Source organism: Sinocyclocheilus grahami, unplaced genomic scaffold (assembly GCF_001515645.1).
Source record: "Sinocyclocheilus grahami isolate Dianchi unplaced genomic scaffold, SAMN03320097.WGS_v1.1 scaffold505.1, whole genome shotgun sequence".
Taxonomy (NCBI): Eukaryota; Metazoa; Chordata; class Actinopteri; order Cypriniformes; family Cyprinidae; genus Sinocyclocheilus; species Sinocyclocheilus grahami.
In genome coordinates this window covers 753651-772433 of record NW_015505684.1, presented here as the reverse complement: position 1 = coordinate 772433, position 18783 = coordinate 753651, and the positions used below count along the sequence as shown (strand labels likewise).

The window sequence follows — 18783 nt, the reverse complement described above, 5'->3', positions numbered from 1 at the left end:
GGAAGTTTGGCACTTAGAAATTACTTTGACATATTCCTCCTATATTCACCACTTTAAACGCATATTGCTTACCGTTTACTGTAAAGCTGCTTTGACACAATCTGTATTGTTAAAAGCGCGATATAAATAAAGGGGACTTGACTTCTCTTTTTTCCTAAAGCCACTGGGTGGCGGTGAGCCCGGGTGCGCGAGGGCCCTTTCAACGCTGCTTGCAGCTTTAATTTTAAATTTGGACTGCAGTACCCATTTCAAGCACTTATATTCTGCACCTTTAAAATAATTTCAAATCAACAAATGTCCCCGCTCTGTTCAGCTCGATTTTTGGATTAGCGTGGATTGTGCGCAGACCACAGCACATGTGCAAGTCGTTTGTAAACCTCATAAACAAGAAATGTGCACGTGCTGAATGCATTCACTTCAGCGTTTGCGCTCAACTGTGTGCTAGGCTGAGCAGAACGCAGGAAATTAATGAACGAATCTTATTTAATCCTAAAAATAAATCAATTGCTGTAGGATTTTGAAAAATTGTAAACGACTATTTTCTCATTTTTAGTGACATTTAAGTCAGAAATTTGTGTCGTTTTTGCCATTTTCAGGTGTTGTTTCACTTATTTACACACAACGTATTTCTGATTCTAATATAGCCTATTTAAATATCCTAAAACATGTGTTAAATATCCTAAAACATTTGCTTTGTTTAAAACAATTATATACTGCTTTGGCCAGCGGAAAAGAAAGAGATCCGATCTATTCTAAAAGGATTCTCTGAGAAGTATTTCATACAATTTTGTTTTTACATTCATTTTGATACATTTATCCGAAAATATATATTATAAATTAATGAACGAATCTTATTTAATCCTAAAAATAAATAAATTGCTGTAGGATTTAGAAAAATTGTAAACAACGACTATTTTCGAATTTTTAGTGACATTTAATCAGAAATTTGTGTCATTCATTCAACTTTTCAATCTAATTGTTACGCAAATGGTATAATTTTGCAATGTATTCAACTTGAAACATAATTTTGCACCCCACTGAATAAGAATATAACAAACACAGTAATGACTCATCTTTCTCTATCTCATGTGGACACTTCTTGCGGCCCCTGCTGTTTTGACCCCTCTGACCCCTGAATGTAATATTATGGGCTGTTATCTGCTCCTTGCAGTAGGGCTTGAGTGAGTCACTGCCTTTTCAGGGATCATGTCTCAAGATCAGTCTGAAGTGAGTGACCCTATGCACCTGAAGAGCTTTACTGCTCCTCACAGCACAAACAGTAACACTGTATGGAGGACGGAGACTCAACAAGACAATGTTGTAGGTAAGAAACTGTCTTAAATTTCTTTCAAGTACGAGTAAATCTCAAAGATGAGTGTACAAGCTGTGTGTACATTTTGCTACAGATTGATGCCAGTGGAGACCGGGGCTAGTTGTCACGTGGGTTATATATGTAACTGTAATGTTTTCAGTTTCATAAATTTGATCTGTCATGTGTAGTTCAAAACTGTTGCAAATTAGGATGATTTTTGGGAATTCCTTCCTACAAACTATATCTTAAATTGCATCATAGTATTGCAAAAGCAGACGGAAACCACAAAAATGACCACAAAAAAAACCAACTGCGTAATAAAGAATAAAGAAAAAATTGCAGAACAAAACAATGGGTTCATATTTTACCTTTTACATTTTTGTTGTTTTGATTGTTTTATGTTTTGTAATTTATTTGCTGAAAAGCCTGTAATAAGCTGTTTAATGGCATAATGTGCATTATGACAAGCCTTATAAATGTTTAGTAGTCAAGACCCTGAGAAATATTCACGAAAATGAATCAGTTAATTTTTACAAAACAAACTTTTGAATCTAAAATTTGATTATAATATAGCATGAGGAGAGATTTACAAGCAGTTTTTAAAAGGCCGGTATTTTTTGACTGGGAACACCAAATTGGATAAAGGATTTTCAGCACAGCACGAGGTTTTAGATTTGACTAATATTACCTGATTTTTGATGTGTTCTAATTAGGGTTGCAAAAAGGTGGAAAATTTCCAGTACATTTCGGAAACGTTCCAGAAATTTGGGAAAGTTTCCAGGATTTTTTTTTAATATTCCTGGAATTTTTGAAAAGTTTCCGGAAATTTACTGGACATTTTCCACCCCTTTGCACCCCTAGTTCTAATTGGGTGAATGTAATTTGGGTCAATTTGACAAGATTTTATTTAGATTTTAAACAATACAAAGGGGTCAAGCTGGTTTTTCAAACCTCTATAATATTATATGGTATATTAATTGACTTATAAAGGAATGAATTGATTGATGTTCACTTTGTCTTTTTATTTCCACAGAGCGTCACGTGAAGCCGCTTAATGTGACACCGACTTACTGTAAGACCAGGACCCTGCAGTGCACCGTTTGTGATAAGTACAAAAAGACTCTGGTGCAGAGCAACAAACTAACCAACGAAGATCTTCATTTGAAGGCTGTGACACTGAGTGCAGAAACCATTCAATACAAAGGTAAATCTTCAACACGAGCTTTCACATGTAAATGCATGACTTCAGAAATGTCCTGTTGACGTTACCCCCTACACATTTTCTGCTGCTTTCAGTGCGATTCAGTATGTCAACGTACGTATCGAGTGCCCCACAAAATAACGGCCAGCCTGTGTGCCTGGGAATTTCCAACAGCAACCTCTACATTGCTTGTACCCAGTCTGGTGGTTCTTCCCCCGTCCTGCTCTTGAAGGTTCGTGCACCACAAACACATTAACCTTCCCCAAAAACTGTTTTCCACATTGTAAAATGAGGATTTAAAGCCCTTTTAATTGTTTTAGGAGGTCAGTGGCCCTCTGAACACCATTAAAGCCGGTGATCCGAACGGGTATGACAGCCTCCTATTCTTCAAGAAAGAGACCGGCACGGCTTACAACACTTTTGAATCTGTTAAATATCCTGGATGGTTTATTACCACAGCTTTTGATGACTGGAAGAGGGTGGAAATGTACCAGGTGCCAACTGACCGAACCGCAAACTTCACACTTGAGGATCAACAAGTAATCCTGAGTTAAGAAGCAGATTTGATCCATAAACACATTTCCAGAGAGTATGTACCATGTACAGTTTATAATCTGGATTTATTCAAACATGTTCACAAACCTGTATGAGTTTATCTGTCTGTGTTTTGTTTTTTTTCTCGATTATATGTGTACGGTTTGTGTTGGGAACGGTAAATTCATGTTGAATTCATTAAGTATGAACATTTGCCTATGTGCTTAATTTAATTTTTTATTACATTTAATATTTATTTTAAATAATTTTTAAATCAAACTTGTTTTACACTGTACTGATTTCTTTTTAATCTTATATTAAAATAAACCTAATATATGGATGTTACTTGGTGTTGTGTAGTTGATTAACTACAAGATTATTATTATTATTACAAGATTTCTATTAAGATTATTATATAAAGTGACCAGAATACCAAAGTGCACTAAGAAATAAGTCACTGCACAAAAAGAAAAAGCAAACTCTTATCAGCAGTGAGCCAAAATCCTCACAATTAAAAGAACCAAAGACTTAAACTACTTCAGTCTGTGTGCATTGAATTTATTTAATACACGAGTTTCACAATTTGAGTTGAATTACTGAAATAAATGAACTTTTCCACGACATTCTAATTTATTGAGATGCACCTGTATCAGGTCACAGCTCCTCTCGCTGTACTTTCTCTGGTCTCGATGCAGAAAATAAGACATGAGCGCCTCCATGCGGTAGAACATTTCACCGCATACAGACTTACATAAAAAACATAAGCCTCCTCTGTGTTGAATATTAAGTGTGTATGCTGTCTGTTACAGTTTTCCTCTTGGTTCATAATGTGACCAAAATCTCAATGATCTTTAAACCCTTTATATCAGACAAATTAAAGCAAACCATGATGTGACAGATTTATAAGCCTTTCAAATAGAGCACATCAAATGTCAACTTATTTAATTAAATATATAGTCATATGTAGGCTTATGGCAATACTTGTTAACAATAACATTTAAATAAGCAACGTTTTAACAGTATTTTCTTTTAACAAAGAAAAAAGCATGTATTTTAAAAATGTACATTGAAATTGGTTAAACTATTTTGATGGGTTGCCATGATGACTTAATGATTATATCATCATTGGGTCAATTAAACACTGCAAATAATGATATCCAACATGTAAGATACTAATAAAAACATACTATGCTATTACCATGTTGTTGGGGGTGATTTTAGACATGTACTATGATATACCATCTTTGAAGATCCTTGGATGTAAATTAATATAAATATGGAGCACAATGTTATATGAACACATATGAATGTATTGCCTTCTGATACAATCGCTGTACTACAGCAGCTACTGCTCTTTGTAAGGGGAGCCACCAGATGGCATTTGCTGGGTTCTTTACAGCAGAGGTTTTTCCCAGTTGTTTGCACATTTCCCTGAACAGATACTGATGACTGATGATTGACTTAAAATCAAAGCCATGAATGACAGATACCAGTGCTACAGATTTTTCATATGGACTGCTTGACATGTGAGCTTTATTACATTTTATGGTACAAGGAATAGTTCACCCAAAAATAAAAAAATGTGCTGAAAATTAACACCCTTAGACCATCCAAGATGCAGAGGAGTTTGTCTTCATCTGAACAGATTTGGAGACATTTAGCATAATACAAATTGCTCACCAATGGTCTCTGAAGTGAATGGGTGCCGTCAGAATGAGAGTCCAAACAGCTGATAAAAACATCACAGTAATACACAAGTAATCCACACCACTCCATTCTAACAATTAACGTCTTGTGAAGTTAAAAACTGTGTGTGATTCATCATTAATGCGTTTAAACTTTAAACCATCACTTCTGGCCAAAAAACTATAGGCTAATCTAACACTTCCTCCAGTGGACAAAAAATTCCATCCACTGTCGTCCCCTCACATCAAATGCCACCAACATTAACTATTTTCGCTTGTTAACGGTGATCTGTGCATATTTCTCTCCTGATTCAGACGAGACAACTTTTTCACTGCAGAAAGCAATATATGGATAGAGGACTCTTATTTTAGCCAGAGGCAAGAATTTGAAGTTTAAAAAAATGTGATTCTTCATAAGATTTAAGATAGAATGAAGTGGTGTGGATTATTGTGATGTTTTTATCAGCTGTTTGGACTCTCATTCTGACGGCACCCATTCACTGCAGAACATCCATTGGTGAGCAAGTGACGTAATACTTAATTTCTCCAAATCTGTTCTGATGAAGAAACAAACTCGTCTACATCTTGGATGACCTGAGGTGAGTACATTTTCATTTTTCATTTCATTTCATTTTTCAGCAAATGTTCATTTTTTGGTGAGCTATTCCTTTAAAGGCAATCTTATCACATATTATAAATGTCAATTAGTCAATTAGTATTTACAGCTCAGATGACTGCATCAAAAGGTTCTGTGGTTTCATGAGCCAAGCTTTAAATCACATGCCAAACAGGGTGTTTATCCCAAATGTAAAAGGATTCCTCCCACACACCGCCCTCCATTGTAAGTATCTGGTGAAACAACCCGATTCCTATTTCACACAGAAGCTGCATTGAATTGCACAAGCCGAACCCATGCATACAAAAGACAGAGTGTCATAAAAGATGTTTCAGGTCATTCTGTGTTGTCTGAGCCGCCGATTGCATAAAAAAACAAGAGTGCAAACATGCCATTTTTGTGTTTTTGCATTATTATTTTCAAAGGATTGACATTCATAATATGGCTCCATCTATATCGGAGGCATTTATTTAAAATTATGTGAGAAGAAGTGTGTAATATTTGTGCACGCGCCATCCTCCCCCCGGCCGTTTGCACGCTCACATGCGCACGCTGCAGAATGTATGTCTCACATTCCGGGCACATGGCAACACCAGCTAAATATAGCCTGCCAGCCCAGCAGCACGCTGGGATCAGCGTTTCTTCCTGCGACAGCAGAATCCCCATCACGTAACGCCCCCTCCCTCCTCCTCTTTACGCTGTCCTCTTATCTGCTCGTGAGTTCACTTCTCACCAGGGAACTCGAGCTGGTTGCCAAAGGCAGCAGTTCATTACAGAGTCAAACGGTGTGTGCTGCTCTGAAATAACATATATGTATACAGTTGTGCTCATAAGTTTACATAACCGCTTGCAGAATATGCAAAATGTTAATAATTGAAACAAAATAAGAGGGATCATGAAAATTGCATGTTATTTTCATTTAGTACTGTCCTGAATAAGCCATTTCACATAACAGATGTTTACGTATACTCCACAAGACAAAATAATAACTGAATTTATAAAACCATAAATTTTCATAACTTGAAATATTGAATCAAATTCATTATAAACAAAAAAAAATCTTATTTTAGATAGTTGCCATCAACTAAAAATAAATAAATAAAATGAATAACTACTTTAAATAAACTTTAAATCATTACATCTCAGCTGGTTAATTGAAATAAAATAAACATGAATTGAAATAAATATATTTTCAGCCAGTTGCCTGGCAGCATCTCTTACAACATTTCTCACATTTCTTACATAAAGTAACTAAAACTAAATCATCTAAAAACTAAAACTTAATCAAAGCTGTATAGACATAAGCTAATAACAGAAGATATCAAATTAAATAAAAATACAAAATAACAAAATATGAAAAATTAAAATAAATAGTATACCAATGAATAACACTTAATAATAAACTCATTATTAATTAACCTAAAAAAATTTCAGCTTGTTTTCCTGTGAGCTGTACCATCAAATTAGCTTGGATAAAAGTGTCTGCTAAATGAATAATTACATTTGAATCATCAACGTAATCATAAGTCAAAAGCATTATTAATCTTGAACAGGACAAAGTAGTTTAACTATGCACCACCATAAAGTCTTGCCAACAAGACATATTTGCATTTTATTCATTCAGAGAAAAACCTAAGCCCGAAAATTTGAATATTATGGCTTTTTGCTCTTATGACGTCATATGACCCCCACCCACCCTGACCTAAATCAGAATAATGACGGACCGTCCAGTTGCGGGTCTAAATTTGGTCCACATTTAATGCTTAGAGACAGCGCCGACTCTTCGTGACCAATGAATGCTCGTGTGATCACAGCAGGAGCTCAGTGCATTTCAAATAATCCGGGCCTGATCTGGCAGAGACCTCAGCGTGGCATTGCGTCCCGGTCTGCAGTGCCACCCTGTCTGTCTAATTCCACGGGTGTGGCGGGGCCACTTTCTAAGCGTCAGTCGGGACACGGCGCATATTCGTACCTGGTATCCCCTGTAGTCTTTAAAGAGGGTGACTTACATTCCCCTGGGCTCCTGTGAGAATGACTGTGATGACAGTGACATTCACCAAATGGGCCGCAGGCATCTGTGTGGCTGGAGATGCTGCAATGTAGGTAAATTACATATTGTCACACTGCAATTTTTACATCATCGTTACAACATACCTTATCACGCACTGACTCATTTTTTAGGTTATGCAAGTCACGTAAATTTTACTTTTACTTAACGCTCAAAAGTTTGGGGTTAGTAAGATGTTTTTTTTATATACTTTTATTCAGCAAGGATATTAAATTGAGCAAAAGTGACAGTAAGACAATGTTACAGAATATGTCTGTTTCATTTAGATGCTATTCTTTTGAAGAATCCTGAACAAAAATGCATCAGTTTCCACATAATATATTAAGCAGCACAACTGTTTTCAACATTGATAACAATAAGAAATATTTCTTCAGCAGTAAATCAGCATATTAGAATGATTTCTGAAGGATCATGTGACACTGAAGACAGGAGTAATGATGCTGGAAATTCAGCTTTGCATCACAGGAATAAATTATATTTTAAATTATATTAAAATAGAAAACATTTTAAATGGTACTAATATTTCACAATATTACCGTACTTTTGAGAAGAGACTTACTGACACCAAATGTTTGAACAGTATATTATGTGGCATATTAACAATAAAAAAAGATATTTCACTTAAAAGAAATAACGTACAGTGGAATGGCTTTAGTGGCTGAAAGTCTATTTCACCTTCAAAAACAAAAATGTAACCCAAAATCTACAGTTATTTGCTTTTATTGCACTAACAGTAACTTTTATTATTACATTAGCTGACATTAAATTGCAATTAATTACTGCATTAACTATTTGCAAGATATTAGACAAACACCAGCTGAAGAGCTATAGTTAATGTGTTAATATTCACCCAAAGTCTGTGTGGACATTAACCAAGAAATGTTATTTCAGAAGTAAAGCTTTTTTTTCTTCTTTAAAAAAAAAAAAAAAGATATGAATTGCCTATAATAAGCACAAACTTGTACCAAGAAAGGAAAAAGGATTGATTTTAGATTAAAGTGTAATAAACTTTATATATATATATAATCCATTTCAGAGTTCAACAAGATTTTAACCATCAGCAACTGAGTGAATCATGAAAAGTGGGCCTCACATACCGGAATGGAGATGATTGGAGCAGAGCAGCTGAAAAATAATAGGGATTCATGTCGTCATCCAAAAAGGACTGTCATTTCAGAGGCGGGACACTGAAACAAAAGCCATTACATTTTGATTAAAGATTATTATTAGAAGACAAATGGTTTTATCATTTACTTTAAGAAAGTAAATAGGTTTGATTTTTATGTTGACTATAGGGTTATCACTGTTAACCAAATCATTACAAATATTCTTGATTTAAACAAAGCTGAAAGTATAAATATTAGATGAAACACCTAAATGAAACAAAAATGACAAAAGTTGCCTCTGAAACACTAAAATCACTAACTGGAAATAAATCAATAAAAACTCAAATAAAAATAAACCTAAAAAGTAATATTTAAAAACTATTATAAAATAAATAAAAAATAAAATAAAAATAAATTAAACCTAAATAGTAATATTTATATATATATATATATATATATAATAAAAAAATACAATAAAAACAATTTAATAACAAAAAAAACAAAAAATATCAAAATAAAAGCTAATTGAAAATATGAATAAAAACTGTAAATACTACATAAATACTACAAAAAATAACACAAACTGGTGAACACAATGTACATGAACAAACCAACGCCAGTCCAGTAGTGTGCTTTCCATCACTTATAGTTTCCTTTATTCTGTTACAAACATACATAGCATTTTCTAAATATAGACTTAAAATCTAAATATAGACTTAAAAAAAAAAGGTTTAGCCATGGGAAAAATGGAAGGCCGCCCGTTCTGATAGAGGCAGTCTAGTGTGGGGGGCGGGGCTTGATGGGATGGGTGGAGATACTTTGAGTATCTGAGACCTGAGCTCTTGACAGTGTCCTGCAGTAGCCATGAACTAGCTCCGTAACTTCAGTATCAAGTAACAGATAGAAAATGAATCGAGCAAATATATATATACGGAGGATGCCAAGAACCTGAGTTTAAACCAGACGAGGGCATTCCGACGTTAAAATCTCTGCTGAACACATAAGATAGTGGAAAAATAGCTACCTTTCTATAAAGATTGTTCTATGAATTGCTGCCCTTGTGCGTACGATCGGGAAAACGTGGTCGACACATGGATGCTGTTAAGAGCTCGGGTGAGTCACCTGAATAACAGAACATTCTTTCAGAAGTTTTCCAATATTTCGTACAATGGTACAGAGGTATTGTTCATTCGAAAAGTATGCAGACGCCCCACACAACTTTGCACAAATCCCAACCTCAGGAAACAGGACGACAAATCGGCCAATTGTGAGAGTCGGCGAAGAGCCTGACAGGAAATTAACTCATAATCCCATCCCTCTGGATGAGTATTGCTTCCTGTCCCTTTTTTTTGTTTGTTTAGTGACAATAAGGCGGAAAACAAAACACAAACGTTTACAGCACATATATATTTATATATATATATAATACATCTGAAATAAACACAGCCAAGTTCAGTTGAAAGAAAGTCAATTTCTGGTGTTCTGCGAGAGATTTGTGCCCGATTCCGTATTTTAAACGAACGAAAAAAGTGCTGCGATATTCAACTCCACTTTGAAGCTTAGCAGCCTAGAGAGTTTTAATGCATCAGCCCCTCAAAGTGAAGAAAAAATGCTTTCAAATGGCTTTTTGTTGTCATTTGCATGTTTGAAACAATTAGTCTCAGTTTTTCCACATGACACATTCACTATTAGTACTGATGGGACATGCACTCAAAATGAATGCACAAACGCTGCTGATTTAGACACACCAGCGTAACCACAAAGTGCTAAAAACACGACAAATCTCCTTCCTAAAGCGAGCAGCGAGTCGTGTTGTTAAGCCAACTCAGCCCCCCTCGAGTCCCGAAAGGTGCCTCCCGTCTACAAATGCTCAGTTTAGCAGAGCAACCCGAACAGCAGCTGAGGAGGGGGGGGAAACACAAGAATGCCCTGCCAACAGCTGCTGTGTCATGCTTTCTATTGCCGTTTAGGCTCGGCTGCCAAATCGGGGCCTGTTTTTTAAGGTTGCACAGAAAACACTCAATTCTGCGATGTCAAACGATGGGTTTTTCTCCACTATACGGTCTGCTGATGTAATAACATTTGCAGTGGCGTGCAAATGACTCAACAATCGGGCCCTTGTGCCTCGCCGCACTACAGAGCAAACGGCACAGCTCTATCCACGGCCGCCATGGCAGGAATGCTCACTCTGTTCATGCTTCTCACATTAAAATAGCTGGCCTGCTAAGTCAGCGCGCTGTTGTGGAGAAACAGCTGCTGCAATCATGGAAGTACAGAGAACGAGCGCAGAGATTCGCATCCGATCAAACAGATAAGAGTGTGTGAAAATATTTCATAACACGGGATGTGATTCGTCCGTTTTGCGTTTTAGGAAGGATCACAGCAGTACACATGACTTCGACAGCTGCCATTTAACACGAAACAGGTCAAAGGAGGCTTTACAAATCAGCACAAAACTCTGTTGCTCCCAAATAATAAAAAAAAGGTTGTTCAATTCTTCGCCGTGGATGCAAGCATATCGGATTTTGTGTTTTTGCTAAAGTGCATGGATGAAATGTGTTTGACGTCGTTAACAATCTTTCTCCATCATAACCCACTGGTCTACTTGGTTATTTTGATAATATTTTTGGTGAAAGGCTAAACAAAAATCTCGCATTAATATAGCTGCAGATACTACGCAAGAGAAAGCAATAAATTAAATAAAAAGGCAAATGCGGGACGGGCATGCACAGAAATGGATGCACGAGACCACTGGAAAGATGTTTGATATTAATCACGTAGAAAGAAAACGTAATGAAGTGCGTGCTGTAAACTCAAAAAGGTTGTGGGAGGAGCTTGGGAGGGTGACGTTTCGCAAGGCTAATCTAGTCTTCCACAAAACAAATACACTGGACAGTCTTCCAATCCCAGCTTATTTCTCTTTTTTACAAAATTAGCTTCTTGAGCTTTAATTATTCTGTAGTTTATATATAATTTTTACTTTGTGTATTCAAAAATATGCTGGTTTGTTTTCGTATTCTCTGATAAAGAACAATCTCACATAAATAAAAAAGACAACGCAAAAGGGGATGGGGTGAAAATACACTCGCCCACGTAGCTCTGTCCTTTCTATTAACTAATATCACGCATCTATTGACTTAAGCAATCTGTCCTTAAATATTCAGAGGGGACTTGGACCCAAGTCGGAAAAAGACTAAGCTTTTTGTATGTTGACCCCAAAACCAAAATATATCACCATCACTTTATAGCACCAGTGGAAGGATGTGCGCAAAGCAACCATTTTCATCAATAATGCCTGTAATAAAGTCAGATTATGACTTTAAAAAGTCTCGCCATGAACAGCCGAGACACACAAACTCAAAACCAGGGGGTCAAAATGCTCCAAATCTGAATTTAAAACCTTTCAATGCCCAATCAAATTGACCAAACCATAAAAGTCATGTTGATGCAAGAACAAAAAAGGGAACATCTTGGGGAACATCTGTCTATAAAAGGGAAAAAATAATCTGGGAACAAAACTTCTGATATACGTTTAGAAAGTCCCATGCTGCCTTGGTAGGAAACACACCATGAAGACCAGTGACGCTATATATAGCCTGGTTTTATCATATACGTGCCGCTTTGGAAATTCAGCAGCCTTGGCGTTGATGTAACAAAAGTTTAATTGTGAGCTAAGACAATTAAACTTGCTGGTTTCACAGGACAAGGCAGCATCAGGAATAAATCAGACCCCATGAGATATCCTTTGCCCCAAGGCTTCAAACATAAGATGACCCCCCTCTCCAGACCCTTACCACATAGAAACTTCACAGATCTATTTTTCTGTCCGATGAATATTTTAGTAGGCTATTTGAGTTCAGTTCATGCACTTATTGTTTCACACATCTCCTGGGGTCAGTCGTCATCCACGTCCTCGCCCTCGGACTCCTCTCTCCTCTCGTAAATCTTATCCCGTTGTCTCTCCTGGATCTCCTTCATCTCCTCGGCGTAGCGGCAGAAGGCTCCTCCGAACTTCCCCCAGGCCTTGAAGGGGATGGTGATGGAGTTCCTGTAACTGGGCTTGACCTCGCTGACCCTCAGGAACACGCCGTACTTGTTGGAGCCCACGTCGAAGAAGAACCTCTTGGAGTCCACCATGATGGAGGTGCCCTCGGGGAGCTCGCCGTAGCCCCCCGCGGCCCCGGGCCCCCCACTAAGCTCCTCGTCCTCCCCGCCGTAGTCGTCGATGAGCTTGGCGAGCGCGTCTCGGAACTCGATCAAGCCCTGCGCCGGCAGCGCGATGGTTTGGCCGGTCTGCACGCTGCCGCCGGGACCGGCCCCTCCTCCGCCTCCGCCGAAGCCGGGACCTCGGTTGACGGTCTGGCGGATGCGCAGGAACCTACCGCGCTGGTTCTCCTTCAAGTCGAGGTAGTATTTGCGGTTCTCGCGTACCAAGAACTCGCTCTTCAACGCCCGCCGCGGGCCTCCGTCATCGCCGGCAGACGACTGCGCGATCTGCTCCGGGCTGCTCGGCCCCAGCTGGGCGTAATGCTCGATGAAATCCCCGAGGTAGTCGCGGAACTCGGCCGCCACGGACATGGAAAGAGTCAGGCGGCTCTTGGAGCCCCCGGCGCCCACCTCCGCTATCTTAATGAAGCGGCCCTTCGCGTTCTGCTTGACATCTAGGTAGAAGCGCTTGTTCTGGATGTCCAGGCGCTTGGACGCCAGCTCCTGGGTCTCCTGCTCCCGCTGGAAGTGCTGGAGGCCCCCGCGCTCGCTCCCGCTGTCTCCATCCGCCATCTTCAGCACCTCCAGCCAACTTCTCCCTCAGAGAAACGCTCCTCTCTGCCCTGCTCCAGCAGGCACGGCTCTCAGCGCCGCAGCATTGGCCTCACATCTGCCAATAACAGGCGACGCGCTCTCGCGGGGTCACCAATAGGTCTGCGCGCTTGTCAATCGGAGCGCGAGGGCGGTGCGTTTGGGCGTCATTGGTTAGAGACGTTTCCTCCTCCTGTGCAGGCATTTCCTGTCCTTCTGGAGCTCAGCTCAGGCTTTGAAGGAGAACTAATAAACATTATCTTTTTTTTTTTTTTAATCTGAAGTCAGAAAGAGCTTTATTGCCAATGCTTGCGCATACGAGGAATTTGTTTTAGCTTCCACACACAGACAACAACGACACAGGAGACAATAAAAAAATAAGATGAGAATAAAAATGTAAACATAAATAAACAAAAATAGAAAAAATTAATTGAAAAATAGTCTAATCATTTATATATCAAAGTAGGCTACTTGATTGTTTTGTCAGTGCAGCTATGCAATAAAACAGAAAAGAAAATAGATACAAATATGACCTGCATTTGATGTTAATATTATAACAATATAAAATATAATGTATAGTGAATGTGAATGTGAACGAAATAACGAAATAAATGTGAAATTAACATATATATATACATATATATATATATATATATTATTCATATTTTTCAAAAACTATAATTAGGCTACTTTGAAATTCGATCTCCTTTAAAATCCATACCAGACGATGCTACTGAATTATCAACAATATTTTGCATAACAGTTTTATGTAGCATTTATATGCACACATTTATGCGTATTTTATTTTAAAATCTGAGCCAGGATCAGCAGTTTTCCCACTCTTGAAGTATGAGCTGTGACGTAAACGCTGACTGTAGATCATTCCTCCTTTATGTGCGGGATGACGTCAAAGGTGATGTCAGGGTTTAATTCCAGAGGTCAGTGTGTTGTGAAAGTGATTTACAATCTGAACTGGATAATATCTATCAAAATTTGGCACGGGGAGCTTTCATTCGTTCTAGACGGAAATGGATAGAACATGGTGAAAGGAATACCAAATACTTTCTTAATTTAGAAAAAAGAAATGTTAGTGTTAATAATATTTATAAACTTAAAATGAATCAGCAGATATCCGAAGATCCTAAAACAATTTCTGATTTTGTGGAAGAATTCTATAAAAAATGATATTCTGAACAAAGTAGCCATAGATCAAATTTTCTTTCTCACATAAACAATGTTGCACAAGGTATTGATGAAACACAGAAAGAAGTTTGTGATCAAGACATATCCTTAGAAGAATTAAAAAAGAACATTAGCAAGTTAAAAGACAATAAATCCCCGGGGAATGATGGCTTAACAGGTGAATTTTATAAAGTATTCCAAGATTACATTTCTGAATTTTTGTTATTGGTTTTTAAGGAAGCTATATGTAAGCTCCCCCCATCAAGGCCTAATTACATTGTTACCTAAAGCTTCTTGACATCTGGAGGCCTATAACATTATAATGATGCAAAATTGTTGGCTCACATTTTTGCACAAAGAATAAAGTTATGTTTAGATACAATCAGTCAAGGCTTTATGCAAGGATGACATATTAGCAATGATATTAGATTAATCTTAGATTTAATTGATTATAAGGTTTACATAACAGTTACATATATATATAAAGCCTTTGATACTGTAAAACATTTATTTTTTAATTATGCTAAATACATTTGCATAATGATTATTTTCAAGGCATCAGAATTAGGGAGAGAGAAATTAAATGCTGTCAGCTTGCTGATGATACAGCTATCTTTTTGAAAGATATATCACAGGTTAAGAAAACTATAGAGTGCCTTAATATATTTTCTGAAGTGTCAGGTTTATTTTTAAACATTAAGAAATGTACCCTTTTTCCACTTAAAGACAATGGTATTCCTTTTACCCAATTTGAAGGTTTTCCAATTAGAGAGGAAGTAACTTATCTTGGTATTAATATTTGCAAAGATCAGTTAAACAGAGTACAATCTAATTTCCATCCCCTTACACTCTTAAAAATAAAGGTGCTTCAAAAGGTTCTTCAAGCGATGCCATAGAAGAACCATTTTTGGTTCCACAAAGAACCATTCAGTCAAAGGTTCTTTAAAGAACCATCTCTTTCTTATCTTTTTATAATCTGAAGAACCTTCTTTCACCACAAAGAACCTTTTGTGAAACAGACAGGTTCTTCAGATGTTAAAGGTTCTTTATAGAACCATTTAGACAAAAAGGTTCTTCTATGGCATCGTGAAGCACCTTTATTTTTAAGAGTGTATGTTGAAAATTAAAAAGAAATTTGATATGTGGCTCATGAGGGAATTATCACTCAAAGGTAGGATTTTGTCCAAAACCGAGGGGTTATCTCGTTTAGTCTATCCTGCTAAAGTGTTAGATGTACCAAAATCTTTTCTTAAAAAAACTGATTCAACTCTATTTAATTTAATATGGAAAAACAAGCCTCACTATTTAAATAAAAATAATTTATGTAATTCGTTTAATCAAGGAGGTTTGAATGTGCTTGATTTTGTTACGTCTAATACAATTTTCAAGTTGAACTGGCTTAAACATTATATTAAACATAAAGATGAGATATGGTATATCATTCCAAATCTTATTTTTGAAAAAGTTGGAGGTCAACAAACTCCCCATTAAGTTATCTAATTTTCATAGACAGGCTCTTTTATATCGGATTCTTATATACAAATATAATTTTTCTCCCCATAGGCAGATCATTTGGAACAATAAATATATTAAATATAAGAACAAATCAATTTTCTATACTAATTGGGTTAAAAATGATATTCTAATGGTCTCACAATTGATAAACAATGACGGATATTTACTTACATATACTGAATTTTTAGAGAAATTTGGTATTCCAATACCTCCGCGTGAATACAGTATTGTAGTTGATGCAATACCAGCAGGATTTGTGAGGCTTTTAAAGGGCTTCAGTGAATTTAAAAAAGAGATCTTATTAAACGGTATTGATATCAAAGAGAGAAAATGTAATAATAAATTTTTAGATGTTTGATTCATTGCCCTGCAGCATTTCGATGTAAGTACTTCTGGAAACACCATTTTGAGAATATCAATTGGAAATTGATTTGGACTTATAAGGTAAGATTTATATACACAAATGTAAATGGTCAGAAAGATATCTCCCACTTCAAAGTTGACTTGAGGATTTATTTTGAAACTCTTCAAGGTCTTTCAAATCGGAAAGCAACAAGAACTATGGATACGCTCAAAGAACTAAACTCCTCTTTTCTATTGTGATGACTGATGTATACCCTCCTTGTCTTTTTTTGGTTTGTTTGTTTGTTTTTCTTTCAGAAAATGTGAACACCATGTTTGTAACATTTCGTTATATTTTTGAATGTTAATTATTCAGCAAATAAACTCTTAAAAATAAAAGTGCTTCACGATGCCATAGAAGAACCTTTTTGTCTAAATGGTTCCATAAAGAACCTTTAACATCTGAAGAACCTTTCTGTTTCACAAAAGGTTCTTTGGGGCGAAAGAAGGTTCTTCAGATTACAAAAAGGTAAGAAAGAGATGGTTCTTTAAAGAACCTTTGACTGAATGGTTCTTTGCGGAACCAAAAATGGTTCTTCTATGGCATCGCTTGAAGAACCTTTTGAAGCACCTTTATTTTTAAGAGTGTAGAAGAACCTTTTTGTCTAAATGGTTCCATAAAGAACCTTTAACATCTGAAGAACCTTTCTGTTTCACAAAAGGTTCTTTGGGGCGAAAGAAGGTTCTTCAGATTACAAAAAGGTAAGAAAGAGATGGTTCTTTAAAGAACCTTTGACTGAATGGTTCTTTGCGGAACCAAAAATGGTTCTTCTATGGCATCACTTGAAGAACCTTTTGAAGCACCTTTATTTTTAAGTGTACAAAAAAAAAGTGTTGTGAAAGTGATTATGAAAAGCACGCACATGAATAATTATCACTCTTTAATTGTAGAAGGTGATACACTAATCCGTGTGTAACTGGTTGAACAACCCGGGTTGGGTTGAATATGACTTAAATGATTGCAAATTGTTTTAATTATTGCTCTGTCCAACACAGTTCCTAATATTGGCATTCCAATAAAAAAAAATAACTGTGAAACTGAGATAACTAATTTGGCCTATAATAAATATAGCATAATTATAGTATTTTACAATGAATGAAAACTAAATCATTAGATGAGCAAAACATATTTAATTGATATCTCAAAAGGTGTTTCTACGTTTTTTTTTTTAAATCACTATAATTATTCACCTATGAGAAATTTTAACAGAAGTAGCCTATTAGCTTCATAACTACATCAAACCTCATGCCATGTTCACTGCGTTTGTTTGCACATCTGTGTACCAAAGTCACTGCAAAACTACTCTTGAATCTTAATAGACATGCAGTCCAACGGTCAGGGATAAAACGCTATAATATCAAATTACTAATTATATTTTTAAGTGAAAAGTTTAAGTAGTGAAATATACTACAGATTTTATTTTAGTAGTATTATTTATTAGTATTAGTATGATTATTTATCGTTTTTTATGTTTCACATACAGAGTCTGTCAACAGCCAAGAACAGATCCAAGAATGCATAATCTATTTGTTAACTTTTTTTTTGTTAACTTTATTTTTGGGAAACCTTCATGTAAACATAAAAATGTATTTTTATATGTATTTATGTATTTAAATGTATTTATATAATATATATATTTTTAAATCATATAAATAAAAATTGATAGGCATCATAATTCAAACACAAAAGAATGCATAAACTGTTAAAGGCTGCTTATGTGGATTTTTGATTACATGACTGAATCCCTTTCTTTTAATTAAATAAGTTTATTAATCGATAGCTAGCCTACTGTAACTGTACCACACTGTAAAATAATAAATCAAGACGGAAAAGAATAAATGTGGACTATTACGCCCTCCACTGTCGACAAATAAAAAGAAAAGACACCCTCCTATGCAAGCACAACCGACACTTTATTAACGTTTATCGTTTTATTTATTATTTTTAATTATTAACAACAAATTTTCAAAAGGTAAATCAATAGATAGTACTTCAGGACAAAATAACAAGATAGCCTACACTTACTAAATAGGAGTAAAGTGAAGTAAAAACTCACAGACTGGCCAAAAACGAGAGAAAAGAGGGAAAATTTGCCAAAATGAGTTACTTTTAACCTAAGACAGCTACTAAATGAAGCTAATAGATTTGGATAGTCGAGGGTGGGTGAATTGTCACTTTTGGGTGGTATTTTCATGACAACGGCTATGGCAATCATATTTTAATTGAGGAACATAGGCTTTTAATCATATGATAATCAGGTTTTAATTCTATTGTTTTACTTACGTTTCTCGTTATTGTTGTGGTAATTCATTCATTTGCAGGTCAATCTTCAGAAACAACAACAACAAAAAAGGCGGCAAACGA

At 36.2% G+C, this 18783-nt stretch overlaps 2 protein-coding genes and 2 long non-coding RNA genes across 4 annotated transcripts; 1 reads left to right on the top strand and 3 right to left on the bottom strand.

Moving 5' to 3' along the window:
- Window positions 1-1326: 1326 nt before the first annotated feature.
- On the bottom strand, window positions 1327-2268 carry LOC107554525 (uncharacterized). Its single transcript, XR_001605063.1, has 3 exons — window positions 1847-2268; window positions 1382-1384; window positions 1327-1336 (listed from the first exon to the last, which is right to left on the bottom strand). It is a non-coding gene; the product is annotated as an uncharacterized lncRNA (long non-coding RNA).
- Window positions 2269-2332: 64 nt separating this feature from the next.
- LOC107554524 (interleukin-1 beta-like) lies at window positions 2333-3331 on the top strand (the record flags this gene model as incomplete). Its single annotated transcript, XM_016237045.1, has 3 exons — window positions 2333-2516; window positions 2609-2745; window positions 2834-3331. Coding segments are annotated over 3 exons (555 nt in total), but the record flags the coding sequence as incomplete, so codon positions are not given.
- A 3755-nt stretch (window positions 3332-7086) lies between these two features.
- Window positions 7087-18783, bottom strand: LOC107554551 (uncharacterized). The gene is made up of 3 exons (XR_001605066.1): window positions 18703-18783; window positions 8514-8603; window positions 7087-7440 (listed from the first exon to the last, which is right to left on the bottom strand). It is a non-coding gene; the product is annotated as an uncharacterized lncRNA (long non-coding RNA).
- Window positions 9153-13390, bottom strand: LOC107554550 (transcriptional activator protein Pur-beta-like). Its single transcript, XM_016237101.1, has one exon. It carries the CDS (start codon window positions 13299-13301, stop codon window positions 12417-12419), a length of 885 nt encoding a protein of 294 aa, XP_016092587.1. The 5' UTR covers window positions 13302-13390; the 3' UTR covers window positions 9153-12416.

Bases quoted from the DNA above. Each gene is read 5' to 3' on its own strand.
- LOC107554550 (XM_016237101.1), bottom strand. From the start codon at position 13,301: ATGGCGGATGGAGACAGCGGGAGCGAGCGCGGGGGCCTCCAGCACTTC.